At 50.0% G+C, this 21,152-nt stretch overlaps 2 protein-coding genes across 3 annotated transcripts; one reads left to right on the top strand and one right to left on the bottom strand.

Annotated features, from left to right (window-relative positions):
• The first annotated feature begins 2,991 nt into the window (after window positions 1-2,991).
• On the top strand, window positions 2,992-7,719 carry LOC117004715 (derlin-2-like). Of its 2 annotated transcripts, none has more exons than XM_033075754.2 (7): window positions 2,992-3,117; window positions 3,233-3,298; window positions 3,914-3,987; window positions 4,458-4,551; window positions 5,862-6,057; window positions 6,477-6,567; window positions 7,092-7,719. In XM_033075754.2, the coding sequence occupies exons 1-7, from the start codon at window positions 3,025-3,027 to the stop codon at window positions 7,204-7,206; spliced, it is 729 nt and encodes a 242-aa protein (XP_032931645.1). In that variant the 5' UTR covers window positions 2,992-3,024; the 3' UTR covers window positions 7,207-7,719. The 2 variants fall into 2 exon arrangements, with proteins under 2 accessions (XP_032931645.1, XP_032931646.1); XM_033075755.2 differs by having other exon boundaries at window positions 3,236-3,298.
• Window positions 7,720-10,131: 2,412 nt separating this feature from the next.
• On the bottom strand, window positions 10,132-21,104 carry SMARCB1 (SWI/SNF related, matrix associated, actin dependent regulator of chromatin, subfamily b, member 1). The gene is made up of 10 exons (XM_033075753.1): window positions 20,942-21,104; window positions 19,227-19,338; window positions 18,575-18,604; window positions 17,973-18,102; window positions 17,250-17,387; window positions 16,507-16,634; window positions 15,846-16,012; window positions 15,289-15,479; window positions 11,407-11,538; window positions 10,132-10,503 (listed from the first exon to the last, which is right to left on the bottom strand). Exons 1-10 carry the CDS (start codon window positions 21,032-21,034, stop codon window positions 10,464-10,466), a joined length of 1,161 nt encoding a protein of 386 aa, XP_032931644.1. The 5' UTR covers window positions 21,035-21,104; the 3' UTR covers window positions 10,132-10,463.
• Between the last annotated feature and the right edge of the window lie 48 nt (window positions 21,105-21,152).

The following is a 21,152-nucleotide window of genomic DNA, read 5'->3' on the forward strand; positions in this document are numbered from 1 at the left end:
ACTGAGGTCTGGGAATCACACATATGTGTATGGAAACTTTCAGTTTGTGACATCTTGGGTTTTGAAGCTGATGCTGCACATTGACAGCAATTGAACTGATCCCAAAAGGAAGGGGAGCCCAGCAGATGCATCTACATCTGCTTTGAGGCAGGGGCAGAACAAGGCAGGAGGAAATCAGTGCAAAAACTCCTGGGCAGCATTTTTCTGGCAGTCCCTCTTACCTTCTTGCAGCTGAGACAGAGTTTGCCTTTGTTTCTTTTTCAGGCTTTTAGTTTGATTTCACAATTTTATGAAAGGCCACATGTCAGCATCACTGTGAAGGGGTGTGTGTGTGTGTGTGTGTGTGTGTGTGTGTGTGTGTGTGTGTGAACCCAAATATGTGGCTGGGCTGATGGGAACTTGTGGAAGGCCATAATTCCAAAAACCCATAAAATGTGACACAGATTGTAATAAAGACTAAAGCTGCCCTGGGTGTACTGGAGTTCATGAAGTCAGCTTGGCTGAGCTCCGAAGGGAGTGAGATCAGGAGCAGAAAGCAGCTTGAGAACTCAGGGTGACACTCAGATTTGTTTGGCCTCTCCCAGTGGGAGCTGGTGAGCTTCCTGATGCATTTCATTACTTCTCCCCCTTCCCCCACAAACCTTGGAAAAGAGGCCTTAAAGTAGAAGCCTGCACAAGTGGAGAAGAGAAGAGAAGAGAAGAGAAGAGAAGAGAAGAGAAGAGAAGAGAAGAGAAGAGAAGAGAAGAGAAGAGAAGAGAAGAGAAGAGAAGAGAAGAGAAGAGAAGAGAAGAGAAGAGAAGAGAAGAGAAGAGAAGAGAAGAGAAGAGAAGAGAAGAGAAGAGAAGAGAAGAGAAGAGAAGAGAAGAGAAGAGAAGAGAAGAGAAGAGAAGAGAAGAGAAGAGAAGAGAACTGGTTGTTACTTGTTTGTTTTGGTTTTTTTAGATTTTATGCAATGTCTGATTTGCATATAGTCTTTCACAGAGAGTAAGTGGGATTGATTATTTGGATTCTCATCTCTGTGGAGCTAGTGAGGGCCTCCTTCCAGCAGAGAGGCTCCCGATATTAATCTCCCAGCTCTAGTTCAATTAAGGAAGGGACAGGAATAATGGTGAATTCAGCTTCTGTCTGGTGTCCATAGGCAGCAAAAGGAGATAGGAAACCTCAGGTTCCGCACCCAAAGGAGCAGGATACTTATTCATTTATTTCATTTATTATTCACTTATTGACTTTCGGTTCTTCAACTCTTGTCCATTCTGTTGGGCTGAGAGCTCTGTGGAGTGCTGGAGAGCTGAGCCACATGAGTAAGGGCAGCTCTTTGCAGAGCTCCTGGCCTGATTAACTTCCCTGCAAGCTCACCTCTTCTCGACTGCCAGAGCTCCCACATCCTTCCCAGCTCCCAGCTGGAGCCTGTGCCCACACAGCCAGGCCTATTGACACTGCTGCAGTTTGGAGTCTGAGTTCCTCGCTCAAATCCATTCCCAGCATCCCTAATGCAGCTCCTCCTTCTGCCCAGCCACAGCAGAGGTGCTGTCAGCACTGCATGCCCAGGGCACTCAGGAGCCCATTCTCTGCTCTGACAGACCCCACTGCTCTCTTCTCCGCTCTCTGCCCCTTTATGTCGTTTTACCCTCATAGCCTGTCATCTTCCATCTGGGTTTTGTATTTCATCAAAGGCAGTCAGGGTGGAGGTGGTGAAGGACACAAAGACTCCCTTCCCCCTCGGTAATTTCATTTCCCATTAACTGGGAGTTTAAAGGGAAATCTCCGGGTTCATTAAGACACTGATGACAGCTTAACCCTCTCCAGCACAAACCCAATACCAGCCCCATTCCTCGTCTGAGTAACGTCAGACCTGAGCAGGGCAGGCAGGTCTGGGAAGCGCAGTGAGCAGAGTGAGGGATGCCGTGTTTCTGGAGATCGGTGCCAGCCCCGGCCCAGGAGCGGTGTGTGCGGGACAGGCGGGCAGCACAAACCAAACCCTGCTCCCTCCGCAGGGCTGGGCCGCTGCCCCCGCCCCGCTGCCCCCGCACATCGCTCGGCTCCTTCCAGCCCCCCGGACAGCCCGGATCCCGCTCAGCTGGGGACGCGCCCGCTGCTCGCCCGGGAGGCAGGAGAGTCCCAGCAGGAATTACTGAAACCCCCAAGCGCTTTGTGCCTTGGTGAATGCGAGACCCTTCTGACCAGCGAGGCAAGCGGAGCACACCCGGCACCGCCCGGTTCTCCCGGCCCCGCGGGTCCCCTCCGTCCGAGCCAGCGGGGACACCGCGCTGAGACCCCGGCCGGGCAGGTCACTGTCCCTGTCCCTGTCCCTGTCATCACTGTCCCAGTCGCTGTTGCTGTCCCTGTCATCCACTGTCCCAGTCGTCCCTGTCCCAGTCCCTGTCGCTGTCCCGGTCCCTGTCATCCCTGTCCCAGTCTCTGTTGATGTCCCTGTCGCTGTCCCTGTCGCTGTCCTGGTCCCTGTCATCCCAGTCCCAGTCTCTGTTGCTGTCCCTGTCGCTGTCCCGGTCCCTGCCATCCCTGTCCCAGTCTCCGTTGATGTCCCTGTCGCTGTCCCTGTTCCTGTCATCCCTGTCCCAGTCTCTGTCCCTGTCCCAGTCATCCCTGTCCCAGCCCCTGTCGCTGTCCCTGTCATCCCTGTCCCAGTCCCTGTTGCTGTCCCTGTCGCTGTCATCCCTGTCACTGTCCCAGTCCCTGTCGCTGTCCTTGTCATCGCTGTCCCTGTGGCTGTCCCTGTCCCTATCCCAGTCCCTGTCGCTGTCCCTGTCCCGTTCCCGTTCCCGCTCCCCGTCCCAGCCGTCCCGCCCCGCCGGTTCCCGCCCCCTCCCGCGTGCCCCGCCCTCCCCTCTCGCGCTGCGGGTTGGCGGCGGCCGCGGGCCGGGGCCATGAGGCGCGCTCCCATTGGCCGGCGCGCGCCGCCTGTCGCGCGGGGATTGGCCGGGCGCTGCCCGCGGGGGCGGGGCGTGCGGCGGCGCGGGGGGGGCGTTAAAGGCGCCGCGTCGGGCGGGCGGAGCGGAGCGGCCATGGCGTACCAGGGCTTCGCGCAGGAGTACCTGGGCATGCCGGCCGTGACCCGCGCCTACACCACCGCCTGCGTGCTCACCACCGCCGCCGTGGTGAGCGGGGGCCGGGGCGGGGGGCCGGGCCCCGGGGGGCTGCGGGGCGGGAGCCGGGAGCCGGGGCTGGCCGAGGGCAGCGGGTGATGGCAGCTGCTGTGCCTGTCTCCCACAGCAGCTGGAGTTCATCACCCCCTTCCAGCTGTACTTCAACCCCGACCTCATCTTCAGGAAATTCCAGGTGAGGCCTTGCTCGGGCCTGGGGCTGTGCCCGTTCCCTGGGGGGTGGGTGTGACAGCCCGGGGTGTCCCCGGGGTGGCCGGGCGGTGCTGTGTCATGCCAGGGGCTCCTTTCCCTCGGCTCCAGCCTGCCCTGGCTGCTGGGGCTGCCTCAGCACCGCAGTGTCACGGGCACCTGCGGGGACACCGCTCTTTCAGCCTTCCCCTGCCACACACCATCTTGGCATCTCCTTTTTCCTTGGCTCAGAACCCGTCTCTGCCTCCTCTGTTACGCCGTGTGTGGCAGCTGCTCTGGGGTGGAGGGAGAGGGCTTTGCGGTAGAGAGGCGTGAAAAGTAATTGGTTTGGCTCTGGCTGCTGAATTGTGGCTGTTTGTCTTCTCCAGAAAAGTAGAGAAGTCTTTTCTGTACCTGGAAAGGTGAGGTACTCTGATGTATCAGAGTATGTGTGAGGAGGTCCCGCTAGAGGGTGGAGCAGCTGTCTGGTGTCCTGGGGTGGATCTGAAGGGACAGGTGCATGACTGAGCATTCCCTGGGGACACTGGGATGGGCTGCTCTACATGTGATGAGAGAGACCTCTGTCCACCTCCTTTTCTCTCTCCTCTCTCTTCTCTTTCAGATATGGAGGCTGATCACCAACTTCCTATTTTTTGGGCCCCTGGGATTCAGTTTCTTTTTCAACATGATATTTCTGTATCCTTTGATCTCAGTGAAGTTCTCTGCTCCCATTTTGGCTTAGAGGCAACTCCCCCCATCCATCTTCCTGCCCAGCATGGCTTGTCTTGGCAGCACTCTAGGGCTGTGGGTTCTTCCCTTGGCTCTTTTCAATTGCAGCCATGCCCCTCCTGCCCCTCCATCTGTGCCCCTGCCAAGGGGGAAGCTGGCACTGCTGCTGCTGTGGCTCTTGCTGGAGAGCAGTGCCCATTCCTGGGGTGAGCTCTGGCTGAAGCACAGCAGGTGCCTCTCTCTTGCCATGGGGTCAGTGGTGTGAGGTGAAGTTTGCACTGTTCTGCTGTGGGTTTGCACACCTGCCTGAGCCTCCTGGATGCAATAGCTTGCAGCAGCTTGTTTCCTGGGAAGTGCTGCTGTGGGGAACAGTTAATGTCTGTGGGCCAGCTGTTAATTTCCTATACTGCAACCCCTCCCTTGTCTCCTGCTCTCAGGTACAGGTACTGCCGCATGCTAGAAGAAGGCTCCTTCCGTGGAAGGACGGCTGACTTTGTCTTCATGTTCCTCTTTGGAGGGTTTCTCATGACAGTATCCTTTTGAGTTGTTGAGGCTTGTGGGTGTCTCCTGAGATGCTGTGGATAGTGTAGGGCTTGTCTGCTACCTCTGGTTGTGCTGTGGAGCAGGTACCTGTCTGCTGGGCAGCACAGCTGCTTTATGAACCTTCTTGGTGCCTCAGGGCCTTGTGCCCCAGGCCTGCCAGGCTCATGCTGAGCATGTGGTGCAGGGGCAGCTTCTGGCTGTATGGCACAGCTTGTGCTCCTCATCCTTCCCACCCTTGGCTTGGCCTGTGCCTCATCCAGTATCCTTAGAGGAGAGAAGAGCTGCCTGTGATTGTGCTGCTGTCTGCAGGGATGCTGATCCCCTGGCAAGGGGCTGGGCTGCCTCATGCCTGAAGAGGACACGTGGCAGAGTGCTCAGGAAGCTCAGCCTGAAAGGAGGCCACGTGTTCTGCTGCAAGAACCTGTCCAGCTGTGACAGGGCCACTGACTGAGCTCTGGTGAGTGCAGCCTGGCTCAGGACAAAGGCAAGGACTGGACCCTCGAGGACAAGGAGCAGGTTCCCACACACTCTGTTGTCAGCACATCAGGCAGTGTCAGCCCAGAGCTTGCTGTCTGTCAGTAGCTGCAGGTGCCATCACACAGCTCAAGTTCTTTTCACAACACAGTAATCTGATGGTGAAATTTCTTTCCCTCCCAAGCATAAATCTTCTCTGAATATCTTCTGCTGTCTTATGCAGAGGGCTCAGAGCACTGCTGTCCCCAGGAAGCTCTGCATGAAGCTGTGTGAGCCATTGGAATACAGGTGGCTGCAGCAGCCACGTGCTTGGCCAGAGGTGGATTTGGAGTCCAGCTACAACAATGGACAGGGGAAATTTTTGCCTCTCTCTGCCTCCTTGTGCTCTGAAGAAGACTGTTAATTCCAAGAGTCATCTCACTGCTGAACTTCTTCTGTTCTGGGTACTGGATGTGAGCTAGTTGTTAAGATGTACTACTGTCCCGAGTGCTGTAAGACTGTGAATGGTCTTCTTTGAAGGTAATTTTGATGTTCATTTTTCAAAGGTGACTGTGGAGCTCTCTGGTGATTGTAGACATCAGCTTAAGAAGTGAGCAACCTCCATGTGCATTTCAGAGTGTCTTGTTGTGGGGTGGCATGGAGGGAGATGTGTGGGGCAGTGGTGGTCAGTATATCTCAGCCAGGAAAGGTTTGGTGACATGGGCAATGTGTTGGAATGCTGTGATCAGCTGCCTCTAGTTTGGGTTTGCTGTGCCAAAGCACCCTGTGCTGCCTGGAGGTGGTGCACAGGGTGGCTGGGTTTTCCTTGACTCGCTAGCTCCCAGCTGTTTGGACTCTTTGCCAGCCTGTTTTTCCTGGGCCAGGCTTTCACCATCATGCTGGTGTACGTATGGAGTCGCAGGAACCCTTACATCCGCATGAACTTTTTTGGGCTTCTTAACTTCCAAGCCCCCTTCCTGCCCTGGGTCCTGATGGGATTCTCTCTGCTGCTAGGCAACTCCATCATCATTGATTTGCTGGGTAAGTCAAAGCTGGTGGGTGATGGGAACAAGGGCACCTTGCAGCCACAGCACTTTCTCATAGCTGCTAATGGGACACTGGCACCTTTCCTTGGTGCCACCTGCCCTAAGATGTTGGGTTTTCTAAAGTGAGCTGGCTGGGCTCAGCCCTGAGTTTTTGCTTTATGACCTGCTTTTTGGTGTGTCTGTCCCAGGGAATGAAGCTGGGTGTGGTGAGCTCTGACACTGCTGTGTCTGGTCTGGGTGTGTGATGCTGCCCCCAGGCTAATGGGCTCCCTGTGTGCTGATCACAGCAAACTGCAGCATCCCTGGCTCTGGAGGGAGCTGGATGTGGGCACACACTGAGGGGTCTGTAGTAGTTCTGGTTCAGCTGGCAAAGGAGTCACAGCTGTGCCTGACCTTGGTGGCATCTCTCCCCAGGGATTGCAGTGGGCCATATCTATTATTTCTTGGAAGATGTTTTCCCCAACCAGCCAGGAGGAAAGAAGTTGCTGTTAACCCCTAGCTTTCTGTAAGTAAGGTTGATTCTTTCTGGGCTTTACTGTGGGCTTTCTCAACCTGATCACTTCCATACCAAACTGTGGCCATAAGAGGCCTGCTGACAGCACCTCAGCTCCACAGGTCATGCCCTTGCTGTATTATTTGCAAATTATATAAACATGTACAGGGCCCACACAGCAGCTGCTGCTACCTGCAGCTTTGCTAGTAGAGCTAGAGTCTGCTTACTGCTTGTGGAAATGCTGGATGGAGGCAGGATTTTTTCTGATGTATTTCTGTAGTTTAAGAAAGCAGAATATGTTCTGCCTTGTGCACTGACAATCTCATCTGGCCCAGTGAAGAAGGAAGGAGGTACTGTCATCACTGTGTGTTGAGCTGAGCAAAAGAATGGTGGGTGATGGTCAATGGGCCAGTGGCTGTGGCTGCCAGCCAAGCCCCACAGAGGGCCAGGGTGTTCCTAGGAGGGCTGGGGGTTTGTCATCCTCAGCTCAGTTTCCTAACCTGCATGCCTGGTGGGATGGGCATGTCCCTTGCCAGGAAGATGGTTTTTGACACACCTGAAGAGGATCCCAATTACAACCCTCTCCCTGAGGATCGTCCAGAACACCAGCCTAGAGACCAAGACCAGAACGAGCAGCAGCACCCACAGTAACATGGGGGACTTCTTCATGTAGCCAGAGTCCTCTCTTCTGGCTGGACTTTTGCTGTGGCCCAGAGATCCTACTGGAATAACACCAGTTGCCATTCTGATGTGTAGTGTGTCGCTGTTTGTGTGGGTAACCCATCTTCCCCTTGTACAAAGTGGATCCACAGAGCTTTGCACACAAGAACTGCTGAATGCTTTACAGAGCTGTTCTAGGGCCAGGGGCTGAAGCTGTGATGGCTCCTCAGTTACCTGGTGTGGAATAAGTACCAAATGGGGTGTTGAACCAGTTCATCCTTCTCCTGCTATTAATGACTTGCTGTGTGCCAGGTCACTCTTGCCCTCTCTACAAAGACTCACGCACCTGGCCCTCACTGTTGTGGGACCTCTTTGTGGGCTTTCAGTGAAGTAGTTCTGTCCCATGGTAGAATGCAGCTCAGCCTCTTTCTTTCCTTTATATCCCCCACTCCTTTTCTGGTGGTTATTTCCAAAGAGTCTTTACATTAAAGTCTTTATTTTTCAGTTGTGTGTCCATTTCTGCCAGAGGCAGAGGTAGGAATTCATCAGGAATTTGCTCAAAACTGCCAGGTTTGAGATTTTCTTTTCTGGTGGGCAAGGCAAAATTCAGGCTAGCAGGAAGATGTCCTTTCCCTCTTCTCTCAGCAGGGCTGAGGAGTATGGGGGATGTCTAATTGGATAAAGGGTGCCTGGGAAAGGGCAAAGGGACTGAGCTGGACACTAGATCCAGGCAGGGGCTGGAAGCAGCACTTAACACTGGTAATAAAGATTGTCTGCACCTGAGTGCAATTCCACTCTTGTTCAATTTTTCAGTTGAGTTTCAGGGGAAAACTAAACAAGGTGGTCCCTACCCTGATACCTGTATGAAATGGATCTGATGATTCTTGCAAACATAGCACACACTGTGCTTGTACCTGACCTCAAAGTCTTGAGTCTATACACATTTTATCTACAACAGCTCACTCCTAGCAGTGCTGGCTGCTCAGACTTGTAAACCATCTGAAAACTATGAAATGTGAGTAACCAGCATCTGATGAAGCAGACACACAACCCACCCACCCCAAACCTGCCACTGTGGTCTTCCAATAAAACACTTCATCAAAAATCAAACCTGATTTGAACAAGCTCTTCTACACTTATGCTTCCCTCTGTAAAGAGGATGAGAGGCCTGTCCAGATGGTAATTTGTTCTAGAAGATACAAGGTGTAGGGGCTGAGCAGTGTCAGACTCAGCAAGTGACTTGCTGGGTGCTTGGCTCATAACCTGATGCTAACAGAGCTGGAGTTCCAGTCCCCCTCCCAGGAGTTTGTCTTTGAAGTCTGCAGATGTTCTGTTTTAAATTGCCTGAGATGAGGCCTGAAATGTAAAGGTTGGGCTATGCTTTTAGGCAGGGTACCAGATTAACCCAAGGAATTGTGATTATAGAGCAAGAAAGCTGGCCCTGGCTGTTACTCAGAGTCCTAATGCTACATAAAGAAAGCTGGCTGAAGTTCCCATCTTTGTTCCTGGCTGCTTCAATTTGTACAGCCTCTCTGGCCTTGAGAAGCAGAGAGGTGCTGCAGTCCTTGTGTGCCTGTACCTCACTGTGAACTTGAGGGTTAGAAATCACAAACTTCACAGCAATTAAAAAAACTGCACCACAGATGCTAATTTAAGGCTACAGCAGTTTCACACATATTTTAGTTGAATTCCCTGAAGAGACTGCTGTCAGAAGTCTGTGGTCATATAACAAAGGAAGGCTGAAGTGTTCTTAAGAGGGCTTGGCGTTTTTATATCCACGGGCCAAACCATGTTTTATATAGGAGGCTAAGATGCAGCAGCAATCCCAGTTTTGTCTTACTTGCTCAAATAACCTTTCAACCTCTCTAATATGAGGTAACACATGAAGTACCACTCTGGCACAGGAGCCTAGGATAAGACTTAATAATATTATTACTAAATTGCAAGGCTTTCAGTTTCTGCAGACTAACATCTGGAAAAAGTTCCCTCCCACCCAGGAGTTAGAACTGTCTCTGTTATTACTCAAATCTAAACATGATAAATTAAGGCCAGAAAGTGTTTTTTTGACTGTGCTAGCAGGGTGGGTGGATCAGCAAGGATCATAAAACCTATGGCTTTATCATAAAGGCCTGAACATAGCTGTCAGGGTGCCAGCAAAATCTGCCTTGCTTGCAACACTCATCAGTTCTGGCAGTGAATGGTAGGAACTCTATCAAAGAGATGGGGTACCTCAACAGCAAGACAGATTTCTAATTAGCTTGTAAGCAAGCTTGGATTTTTCTTTAAATCTCACTTCAATGGATTCTGTTTTTAGAAAGACAGGTTGTTTTTCAGGTTGCAGTGCTAAGGACACTGCATGACACCCACTTTGCTTTGAGTGCTCTGTGCACTGCAGCTGGCACTGCTGTGTGCTGACAGTCACCACAGCAAAGGCACTGGCTGCAGAGAGCTTTCAGTCTCAGTGACTGGAGGCTTTACCTGCTGTACCAGTGCACAGACTGTGCTGTTTTCCAGATGCAGTCTTCATCAAAATACAGGGTTCACCACACACCAGGCTGACATCTGACAGAAATGACTCTTAAGTCTGTGATTTCAGTTAAACTGTTCTGCCTTGCTGAGTAAACCAGCTGAACACCTCCCTGAGTTCACTACAGACTGTTCCAAGTCTCTAACAGACCAGTCCTTAGGGAATTGTTTCCTGCTCCTTGTTCTAAGTCTCTTTCTCACTTTCCCCTGCACCAAAAGGTTTTGGGCTGTTTTACCTGTTGAAGTAAAGCACTCAGGAAAACTGAATGCATGTGAGTGTTCAGCCCTCTACTCAAAAGCATTAGTATTAGACCCTGGCACTGCTCAGTTACCAGAACAGCACAAAACATGCTGAGAGTCACTTTTCATTCAAACTTACTGAACTCAACCTACATTGTATGCATTCCTTTTATTTAAAAAGTTGTCCTAATAGTGCACATTGCACCTATACAAAAGAATCTTTACACTGTCCACACACAGGCATATAAGGGCTCCAACCCCTGCCACAGGTCTCAGCTAGGTCACGCTGCTCCCACAGCGTTCTTGGAACGTGGCATTGGGCTGGAGGGGGTGGGGGCAGACATCAGCAGTACTGGGAACTTGTGGCAAGTGGAATGTATGTCCCCTTCAGAGACAGAAAGACCCCTGCCAATTCTAGATCCATCTGGGGAGAGGACTAGGGATAAAGTCTGTAGGAAGAGCACCAGTGTCACACAGGAAGGTTACCAGGCTGGAGCAGTATTGGCCAAACGTCTCATGCGCCTGCGGGAGAGAGAGAGGCACAGTTAGTGCATGGTACAGCCATGGCAGGTCTTACCCAAGCAGTGATCTGGGGAGGCTGCCACAGCTTTGTCAGCCTTGTAGACAGCTTTATTCCTAGACAGAACTCAGTCACCTGAGTTGATAAGGCAAAGACACTATTTTCACTAACAGCTGTTAGGGCACTTCTGTTCTTTGATTTGGATAGAACCAACTGCTACTGTAAACTCTTCAGTCAGCCATAGCTGATATACAAAATGACCGTGCTACTGTTAATCAGCAGTTAAAAAAACTTCCTGGGAAAGAGCTGAGCCAGTATATTTACTGTTTCCATTGTTACAGTGTAACTTTTGGAGCCGTTCATTTATATCTGCCAGGAAGAATTTCATCAAGTAGGTAGCAAGCTCTCAACTGCTTGTCAAACATCACTTAGCAGGTCTCTGGTGGGCAGATCTCCTGGAACCACACAGTGCTCCCTGTGCTGCCAAACAGGCTGGCATCAGTCAGGCTGGAGCTGGGAGCTTGCCCACTGCTACATCAAATTGAACTTTACATAAAAGGAAGCTTTGTGGCAGGATTCTAGGGAGCATGACAGTGCACAAAACTCTAATATGTTTGATTCATGCCTTCCCAGACAAAAATCCCCTGGACAAGCAAAGAGCCCAAGGAAAATTTTAAAATGGGTTTAAAAAAAAAAAAAAGGAAACTTTGCTGCAAGCAGGAGATGGTAGAAATATTGATGTTTGTAGAGGGAGGTGGTAACAGCTGAATACCTTGAAGCTGAAGTTTCTTTGTGAGCAAGGCTGACATCCTGCCAGCTGGCTCTCAGTAGGGATAGGTAAACATCAAAGCTTGAACTTCTGTCAAGGGACAGGCCAAGAGAACTGTCCAAAGTAGTGGCAGTACCTTGTGTTTCTGTCCTGGTCTCTGATCTTCTTCTCCATCTCAGCGTCTGTGAGGGTTTCCAGGAGAGGGCACCACTGGTCAGCGTCCCCCGTGTTGCGAATTGCGATCTCCACGGTCGGCAAAGGGTTCTCGCTGCAGGGCAGGGCAGGGCAGGGCAGGGCGACAAAGCAACACCCATCAGAGCACTCCCCTGGGTCACCAGCCCGGCCACAAGCACAGGGACAACAGAGCATCATTTACAGTGTTTCAGCCTTCAGCATTCCCTCTGCTCAGTGCAGTCTGGTTCCCTGAAGTTCACCACAGGCTCCTGGGTACACCCTTGTGGAACCTGAAGTTTCTGGGAAAGCAGCTACACCCATCTGCAGCCACCACTGGAGAGGGATTTGTGCTGGACCTGCAGTTCTCTCCCACACAGGCTGTTACATCCCTGGCTGGCAGGGTTCAGCCCCAAAAGGCACAGCTCAGCCCAGACCATTAGTCTGGGATGCTTCTCCCAGCACAGCTTGGAGCTGTTCCCAGGGCTCCCTGTCCAGCCTTGCTGTTCTGCAGCTCTGACTTCCTGGCTCTGCTTTGCCTAGCACACCCCTGACAGCTCTTCCCTGGCAAAAGTTTGCCTTTCTTGGGATCCTGACACTGGCAAGAGCAGTCTATTAGGACCTGCTGTTGCAACCAGAAGCTGTGGCTAACAAGCAACAAAACACCAGGCTGTGCCCCAAATCACAAGATCTGTTCCTCAGAGATTCCTCTGCCCTGACCAGCTGTATTATCACATGCACAAAATATTTACTGCTTCACTAGCTGCTTTTCAGTAAAAGTCAACAGGAATTGACCAAGAGTAGCTTCCCAAATATTGACAGTGGAGCCGGAAGCTCAGCATAAATATAGAGGAGCCTCGGAATGTAAATGTTTGCTTTGAATTCTCAAAAGTGGCTCAGGCTGAGCTGCAGAAGTGTGTGTGTGAGAGGAGCCCTGGGACAGGTGTGCACACACATCCGGCCCCCTCCCAAGGGACATGCACCCCTACACAGGATTTCAGCACTCACAGGGAGCCTCTCGTTCCCTCAGGAAAGAACTCAAATGCTAATCATCATGGGAACACACAACATCTGCATCAAAGCTAATAATCTAAAATAACAAGCCTTCAGACTAATGCTAGCATGAAGAATTAATCCAGAGCCTTTGGTATCTGATCCAGGGAGGAAGCTTTAATCAAATCTACTTCAAGCACTGCTGACATCCACTAAACAACACTCAAAGCCAGGAATTTCATCTTAGTCCTAGAATGCCACACATTCCAGGCAAAATTAGATAATAACTGGGGTTTTGTTAGTGATAGCATGATCTCTACCTCACTGTGCTTAACACTGAGCAGTCACTGAATTAAATGGGGGATGGAAAGCTGGACTCATGCAGAACCTAACTGCAAGGCAACTCAGACACCACATTTCTTTAGCAAAGAATCAGAGAGAAACTGAAAAATCCTTCCTCATCTCTCAACCTCGACAGTAAGACAGCTCCTCCTCCATTGTTGTTTCCTGGTGAGGAGGAAAGTGCTGCTGCCAGAATGGCTGAAAGGCACTGTCAGCTGCAGGCATCCCAGCAGAGCAAGGCTCTGCCTCTGCTCAGGCTCCTGGCCTCTGGCAGGAGTGTTGGGGCACACCAACAAAGCAGGAACATGTCATCTTTTGGAAAGGTGACTCCTCAGGCACGTGGGTTTGTGTGTGGGAGAACCTGAGCCATCACTCAGGTCTCAAAGGCAAAACTGGTGCTGCCACCACAAACACTCAGCACACAGGAGGGAACATCACAGCACACACTGCCCCTGAAAATCCCACAGGCAGCAGCTCCTTGTCTGCCTCCAGTCCTGCCCTGCCACTGGACTTCAGGCTTTCCTTGTTTTGCACAAAGCAGCCCAGCTGAAAAAAAGTGTCCTGGCTTTCATCAACTAAAAGACAGTTTCACCTCTCCCTCAGATGATTAAGAGGCACATGACTTCTCAAACCCCCAATCCCCTGAGATATTAAGGTTCTTTTGATACATCTAAAGCAGACCCTTTCCTTACATCAATGGAATGATTTGGAGCAACCACCACTCCTGTGGTTTAGAAATTCAGGAACTAACCAACCACAGAACCCAAATATCATTAATCACTGTAAGGTTTCAAAAATACTCCTTTGCTAGAAGAAAAAAGGGAAGGAGAGGATATGCTTGTACTATAACCAAAAAAAACGAGGTTTCAATTAGGTGTTTTCTCTCTGAACAGCTCATGTCTATGTTCTTTGTTCTGTTGGGGTTTCTTTTTTAGTTTTTGTTCTCCCCCTTGCAATATTACCACAGTCTAAAAAAGGCCTGAAATCTGCCTGTTTGAACTATCCCTAAAAAAAGAAGCACCCTTTGGTACCATGGCCCAACATATGTTTTTAGAGAGAATAGTGTGAAGCTGGCATTAACATCAGCCTGGGCAGTACTGACTAAAACTTTACTTGCTGCAAGTTCCAGTGACTGAGCAGAAGCAAAGGGAGAAAGGAACCCCACTCCCAAGAGCCAACAAATACATGGATTACTTTCTTGGGTATCTGCAAGAAGCACAGGAAGGAGGGACAGACACTTCACTGCAGGCCACAACGCAGACAGTGCTGCAGCACAACATGTGTCAGGTTCTCATCTACCACCCTGCAAGTTCCCATCACTTCTCAGGAATGCCCACCCACTGCTTTGTTGTTGTTGTTGCTGGATGTAGCCCAAGCCAAAACTGCAAGTATCAGTCCAAGACTGTGGAGGGAAAGACAGAAGCCACCTTCCACCTCCCAAGGGACATCAGCAGGATGGACACATAATCTAACAATTTAATTCACGTGTGCTAAAGGGTCCCTTTCCATTTGCTAATATGATCACTCTGGGGATCACTATAGAACCAGACAATTGCTGTAAAGACTGGCAGGATAAAAACTATACGCAGAGGAAGCAGAGTGAGACCAGTGCAAGAGCAACTAGACCAGAGCAGATCAGTATCTATTTCTCACATTAGGCTGACCAGACAGGAAACCATGGATGGAGCAGGAAGGAGGAGAGCTCATGGCAGCAGCTCTTCCCCACAGCCTCCAGCTCCTCTTTACTCCCACTCCAACTACTGCCTGCCCTGCCTGAGGTAGGACAGGGCTGGGCTCATTTCCCTGTGCTGCTTTCTTGAACCGACCCCTACAAAAGTGGGGTCAACAGAACCATTGCCTCCTCTGCAAACACAGCATTTGCTGAACTCTTAAACTTCCCTGACTGCCACCACAACCCGAGGTCACAAAACATCAGAGTGTACATTAAAGGACTGTTAGCTGCAGACTCAGCACTGTGCTGTGGATAACATCAGTGCAGGAACTCACCACAGCACAACTGGAAGCCATTTAGGAGACAAATTACAAAGCTGACTAATCAAACCTGACAATGCTGCATTCCAGCTGTGAGAAGGGTCTATGATCAACCCACCTCTAACATCAGCCTGGGTAGAGAGGTACAGTTTTCATCTGTCCAAGTTCAAAAAACCAAAGCTTGAAACAGTGGATGGCTCAAGTTAGTCAAAGCCAACAAAACAAAAAATGTATCTGGGGCTCATCATGACCTTACATTAGAAGAGGGACTATCCCTGTTAATTAGCAGAAGCTGACATTTCATCAATATTTGCTCCTGAAATGTATTAGACCCAACAGAAAAAGATACTTAGCCACAAGCACAAAAAACTGTTAAGATGGACAGAATAGGTGCAAGCCATAAGGACCAATTTCACACAAAACCTTCTGCATCAGATCAGCTGTTTTAAGATCCATTGATGGAAATGCCCATGAAGTACAAACACACCCCAGAGCCAGACAAGGAGTGGCAGCTCAGTACCTGAAGGCATAGGTCTTCTGGTGCCAGCTCAGCTGTCCCCGGATGCTGTATGCAATAGTAGTGACAAACTCCCCACCCAGGCCAAGCTCTGAGCACAGCTTCAAGGCAAACTTCTCTGGTGAGTTCTCCTTCTCTGACATGTCCCACTCAAACTGGTCTACGAGGGAGATGTTTCCTACGTGGATATTCAGCTGGAGATAAGAGAAGAAATAGGTTATTTGATTCCACTTTCACAAAGGTTTGTCCAAGGTAATTGAACTGTCGAGGCAGAGCCTGAAGAGAACACAACAGAAACTCCTGCTTCTGCAGAGTTACTTAACTGAATTCTTAATTTCAGTAGCATGGAGACAATTCACCAAGGTTCAGCTATTCCAAAGGAAGGCAATGCTTTAACTGAAATAGTTCATCTGTCACCTTGGTTCTGTTCTCAATACAAAGCGGAATCTGGCTGGAGGACAGGAATTAAGAGGTCCTTTGCTCTGAGGGAAGCTTTTGTACTCTTAGTCCCCCATAACATAACCAGAGAAACCCAAATGGTTCAGCTCTTCCTGTGTTACCTTAATGATAACTCGTTGGTCTGACTGATCTTCCAGGATGCTGTCAGTGGGGTAGGACTCGATCTGCTGTCGGATGGCAGATGCAATAGCAGGGACAAAGGTCAGAGGATTCAGATCCAGGTCATCACAAAGAATCTCTGAGAACATTTCTGGGGTCATCAGCTTTTCTGTTACAGAAAATGGACATTGTAAACTTCCTTAGAAATTAATGGCTGACACCTACAGAACACAAAATCCCACAGGGCGAGGCAACAGAGGGAATCCCAAATGCATTCTGCTTTTAAAAGGGTGTTTTGTACCAGGTCTGTAAAGACAGACACACTGATACAGGCACTTACAGCCTTCTTTACCTGCTTCATGGTGTGCAGACAGTGTGGCCACAGAAGCCACAGCCATTAACCTCAGCTAACAGAGTACTCTCAGACCACTGAGCTGATGAACTGGCTCAGGAAAATCTGCCACTTAAACTCTTCAGACTGCATGTGTCCAAGAATGACTGCAACCCATGGAAGTTGCAGAGCATTTGCTAAGAGATGAAAGCACTGAATACAGTCCAAAGTGGGAGAGCTTGGAAGCTTTGTCTGCATGGGGCAAGGACATTTGGTGATGAACACAACTATATCTCTCCAGCCTCAGGAAACTCTCCTTGCTACATACATACCATTCATGTTCCACGTAAACGCATCTCGGAGTTTCTGCCCATCAATTTCCATATCAAGCCTGATTGGAACCAGAACCTCTGGCTGGGATGCATTCTCATGGATCACTGCTGGGTCATGGTCATCAAAGCTGAAGTGGAGAGCAACAACACATATGACACATCTGGCATCCATAGAGGGAAGGCAACATTTGCTGGAAGCAATCCCCACACTCCAACTCCCTGATCCGTCTATAGACAGACTCCTCAGTGCAAGCTCACAGGGCTGTGGTAACTAATACCAGTTTATCACCTTTTATTACATCTATCATAACACATTCCTGCAAATGAAACAAGGAAGTTTTCCAGGATTTGATTTTTTTCTTGGTTGCCTTAACTTTTATAATGGAAAAAATGTTAGTCGTGAGCTTCAGCAGCATTTTCCACCAAATAAACTAGATCAAAGTTACTGGTACATGTCAGTGAGCAGCAGCCTGTCCTTCACAAAGAGGGTCTGCAGGCTTCTCAAATGACAACTGCTCAGCAAATCAGCAAGAAGTAGAAAGAACTCATCAGGAAAAGAATGAACCATTTTCCTGAAGAGCCTCAAGACACACAATTTAACTAAGAACCTCCAAGTTAATGTCCTGTAGGTCTTTTGTCAGCTGGGGATGAATTACAACATTACATGAACTCATCAGTACTCTCCTGGCAGCATGTTATTTTGGTAGCTAATCCCACTTTCCAGAAGCAGGAAGTTGTCTTACCACAGAGGGAATGTTCTCTTCTTATCCCTGCCCATGCGGTTCCTGTTGATGGTTGTTGAGCACGGCACTGCATCCAAGTGATGGGAGCTGTTGGGCAGGGTGGGCACCCACTGGTTGTTCCTCTTTGCTTTCTGTTCTCTGAAGGAGATTGGATGTTAACCTGCAGGCCCTCAGCACCAGTGCTGCTACTTAAGAAATGGTGTCATTTTAAGCTTTAAGTGCTATTATGAGTTCCTGCTATTTTAGTCTGGAACCATCAGTATTACTGTTCCACCAGGAACTCATGTTCCACACCAGCCTACTGGAAGGCCATTCCCCAGCTCACAAATATCCATCAGAAATGAATCCAGGTGCACCTTTATAAATACTACATTCATATTTAGATTTTCTGTCTATACTTTACAGAAGGACTGCTGAGAAATGCAAGGTTTCCAGAAGGCAGTATGTGCAGAGAGCGTTCTGTAAAACATCTGTTACAGATGGAATGCAGTAATTGCAAAAGAAGTTGTATCATCAAACACTTAGATTTCTCTTCCTGTTTTATATGGGCAGTAACCCAATCCTTACACTTTGGAGATCCCCATTTGACCAGCACTGCAAGTACTTAATGCAGACTGGCAAACAGCCCCTGCACAACAGCTGGGCTTATGCATTCCTTGTGCCTCCTGCCCAAGCTGACACCTTCCAAGCAGCTCCCTTGTGAGCTGGGCCCTCCCTGGTTACCTGAGGTAGGTAGGAGGTTCTGTGCTGATAGACACTGCCTTGTACTTCTCATCGTTTCCATCCAAGATCTCTTCCACTTCAGAGGCCTTTAGCAGCGTCACGCTAGTGGCTAACGTTGTATAGCCATGATCTATGACCAGGAAAGAGGCAATAATTAACACAGAAAAGAGCTACAGAGCACTGTAGCATTAATAGGCTACAAAGTGACAAAGCCTCCATCACTGCAGGAGGGACTAACAGAGATACAAGTGTCCTTTGGGCTTCATCTTCTTGTAGTTATCTACAAGGCCCAGCAAACAACCCAGTGGATTTAAGGGTCGGAAATAGAGAGCAACAATCGATAGAAAAGCTGTTAAGACTTGGGAAAGGGGGAGAGACCTCAGGACAGCTCTTGCTGAAGGACAGAGACCATCTGCATTTGGAGAGTCCTACTAAGGTTCTGAGAAAGAGTTAGGCATGGGATAGGGAGGCACAGTTAGGGCGACCACAGGGAGAGATCAGAGGAAGAGGATTAGACATTAATATTATTGCAATAGCACCAAAGGTCACAGTGGACATTCTTCCTCTAGCACAGCTAAGAATAACACACAGATGAGACTTACATCTTCGGGGACTGTGAGACCGCTGATTTTCTGTTGGGGAAAAAAGAAAGGAAGAGGTCAGCAGGATACTTGGAGGAAAGAGACATAAGCCCAGAGTAAACCATTATTTTTATTATGCTTTTGTCTACAGAACGCACAAGAAGTCACACTGCTAAGAAATTTAACTGCTTGCTATTAGTCCCTCAACAAAAACAATACCAACATCCTCCCTGTAGCAGTCACATCAGTAGCAACACACCCACCACAAATTCTGGTAGGCACAAACATCCAGTCCCTGCAAGAAGCAAAGTTAAGTAAAGATGCACATCTTTGATGAAAAGGACAAAGATGCCCCTCTTAGTCTACAAAAATTAATCTCTTCAGAAATACTGTACTGATTTGGAGATGTGGCTTTTGCTTTGTGATGAATGTAGCCAACCCCAGGAATTCCAGGATGGATGTTTCCATTTCAGAACGTTTTTGATCAGGTGATATTTGTTGCCAGGCTGAGGCAGGAGCCACCAGTGCCACCGTTGCAGGTGCTCCATCACTGGGGCAATCTGAGGTGATTCATACAGCCCTCAAGGTGCACAAGCTTCTGCATCTCCAGGAACAGTTTTTCAAGGCAAAATGTTCCATAAACATGACTGGGGATGTTTACTCATCTTCTCACCATGTGAAGAGGCCACAATCTTCTTCCTTTCTTCCACCGTGGCCAGGCGCCTCCAGAGCGAGGGGTACCTCTTGTACAGGGAACCCCGAAACATGCGCAGGTAGTTTCCCACCTGCAAGAAGAGAAGAGGAGATGTGGCCTGCTATTCCATTCAGGAGGGTTTCAGCAGAAGCTGGAAGAAATTCAGCTCTTTTTAATGACAAGAAGGACCTCTTAAGGGGGCATTTCTGTTGGGTTTTTGTGCTGTGCTTGGCATCAAATAGCACCACGATTTTTTCTGGCAATAGAGAAAACAAATTTTTTAGCAGCACTTATTTCACTGGCGCTATCTTACTTCACTAGATCCAAAAAAACTCTCATAATAGGAAATTTAATAGGACAACACTCCATTCATTTGCATGTATTTCTGAACAACCGACACCTTCTTTACTTCAGTTTCCACATCAATGTTCAATGCTCAGTTGGAATTAAACTAAACCAGATCCCAGCTCTCTGACACATTATTGACACTTTGAACCTCCCCATCATCTAGACATTATTTGACTACAGCAAATGCCCAGAGACTTGTATTTTGTTTTAAAGCCTTTAAACATCAAAAATGTGATTGCTGCCAATACTCCTCTTTCAGATTTACTTACCATCTGTAAAGCAGTTCTTTTCTTCCTTGCATAAGATTCTCACCTGTACTGAGGTCTACAGCAGGCCTTGCTGAACAACACAACTATTTCAAGACTCTGACATCAAATTTTTAGACTGACAGGACACTGGCAGACTGCCACACGAGGTTTTTATTCCTTGTTTGAGAAGACTCTTTTGATCTCAGTTTTTAGCTGCATCTTTCACTCTACAGTGCTCATCAATAGACAGAAATTAATGGTAGATTAAAAAGACAACTCTTTCCCTTCTTCATGTACCTGGTATGGCAATCTCACAGCTCAGCTGACTGCAGTTACAGTTTGCTTTCAAACTCTCCATTTTACATGAGAGAGCAAGGGGTGCTTAGTCCCTGCTCAACCCATAGAGCTGGCAGTTACACTTAGCCAATAGTCCTTTTCTGCTATAACATCTTTTTCCTGTTTTCAGCTGTTTCCCTGGTGCTAAAGGGCCAGTGTTTCTAGCTTGAATAAGGCTCTTCGTCAGGGAGGCTCAACACCCTCTCAGCAAGAACAGTGTCAGCACAGACACTGGGCTGCTCAAACCCCGCCCGCGGTGTTTGCTGACCACTCTGCACAAGGCAGAAGGAGCTGCACTGGATGATTTTCGGCCCAAAGGCCCAGGTGTGCGATTCGCTGCCTCGCAGCATGTGAAACAACCCGAACGGCTCAACAGCCGTGTACAGAAATTCCCAGTGATGGGGAGCGGGGCCTCAGGCTGCGACCAGGCCAGGATCCGGTCCCCACGTACCCGTGCGGGTCCCAGGGGCCGCCCTCACGGGAGCGCTGCTGCCCCCGTCCCCCCAGCACGGCTGAGGCCCCCGGGCAGCGCCCACCGGGGGCACAGGGACCCGCGGGGCCGGAAGGCCGCTCCCCCCATGCCAGGCTTCTCCTCCTCCAGGCCCCTCGCCCGCCCTAAGCGCAGCCTCCCGCAGCCCCGGCCCGGCCCGGCCCGCGCAGCCCTGGCCCAGCCCAGCCCCCGGCCCGGCCGAGCCCCCCCAGCCCCCGGCCCGGCCCGGCCCAGCCCCCGCAGCCCCCGGCCCGGCTCGGCCCGGGCCACACCTCGGAGCCGATCATGTAGAACTCGCCGTCCTCCTCCAGCTGGAACTTGACGGGCTTCTGCCCGAAGGTCTTGCTCAGCGCCATCATCATCATCGCGGCGGGGAGCGGAGCGGGCCGGCAGCGACAAGGGCGGCAGCGCGGCCTAGTGCGGGCCCGCGGCGCGCATGCGGCGGGCGGGGCGAGGGAGGCACGGCCGGCACCGGGATGTAGA

The sequence above is a fragment of the Catharus ustulatus genome, chromosome 18 (genome assembly GCF_009819885.2).
Source record: "Catharus ustulatus isolate bCatUst1 chromosome 18, bCatUst1.pri.v2, whole genome shotgun sequence".
Taxonomy (NCBI): Eukaryota; Metazoa; Chordata; class Aves; order Passeriformes; family Turdidae; genus Catharus; species Catharus ustulatus.

Coding starts and splice junctions, on each gene's coding strand:
- SMARCB1 (XM_033075753.1), bottom strand. CDS start 21,034: ATGATGATGATGGCGCTGAGCAAGACCTTCGGGCAGAAGCCCGTCAAG. Junction 17,388..17,972: donor GAACCTCCTACCTACCTCAG/GTAACCAGGGAG, acceptor AATCTCCTTCAG/AGAACAGAAAGCAAAGAGGA. Junction 15,480..15,845: donor ACCAACGAGTTATCATTAAG/GTAACACAGGAA, acceptor TCTTATCTCCAG/CTGAATATCCACGTAGGAAA.
- LOC117004715 (XM_033075754.2), top strand. CDS start 3,025: ATGGCGTACCAGGGCTTCGCGCAGGAGTACCTGGGCATGCCGGCCGTG. Junction 3,299..3,913: donor TCATCTTCAGGAAATTCCAG/GTGAGGCCTTGC, acceptor CTTCTCTTTCAG/ATATGGAGGCTGATCACCAA. Junction 3,988..4,457: donor TTTTTCAACATGATATTTCT/GTATCCTTTGAT, acceptor TCCTGCTCTCAG/GTACAGGTACTGCCGCATGC.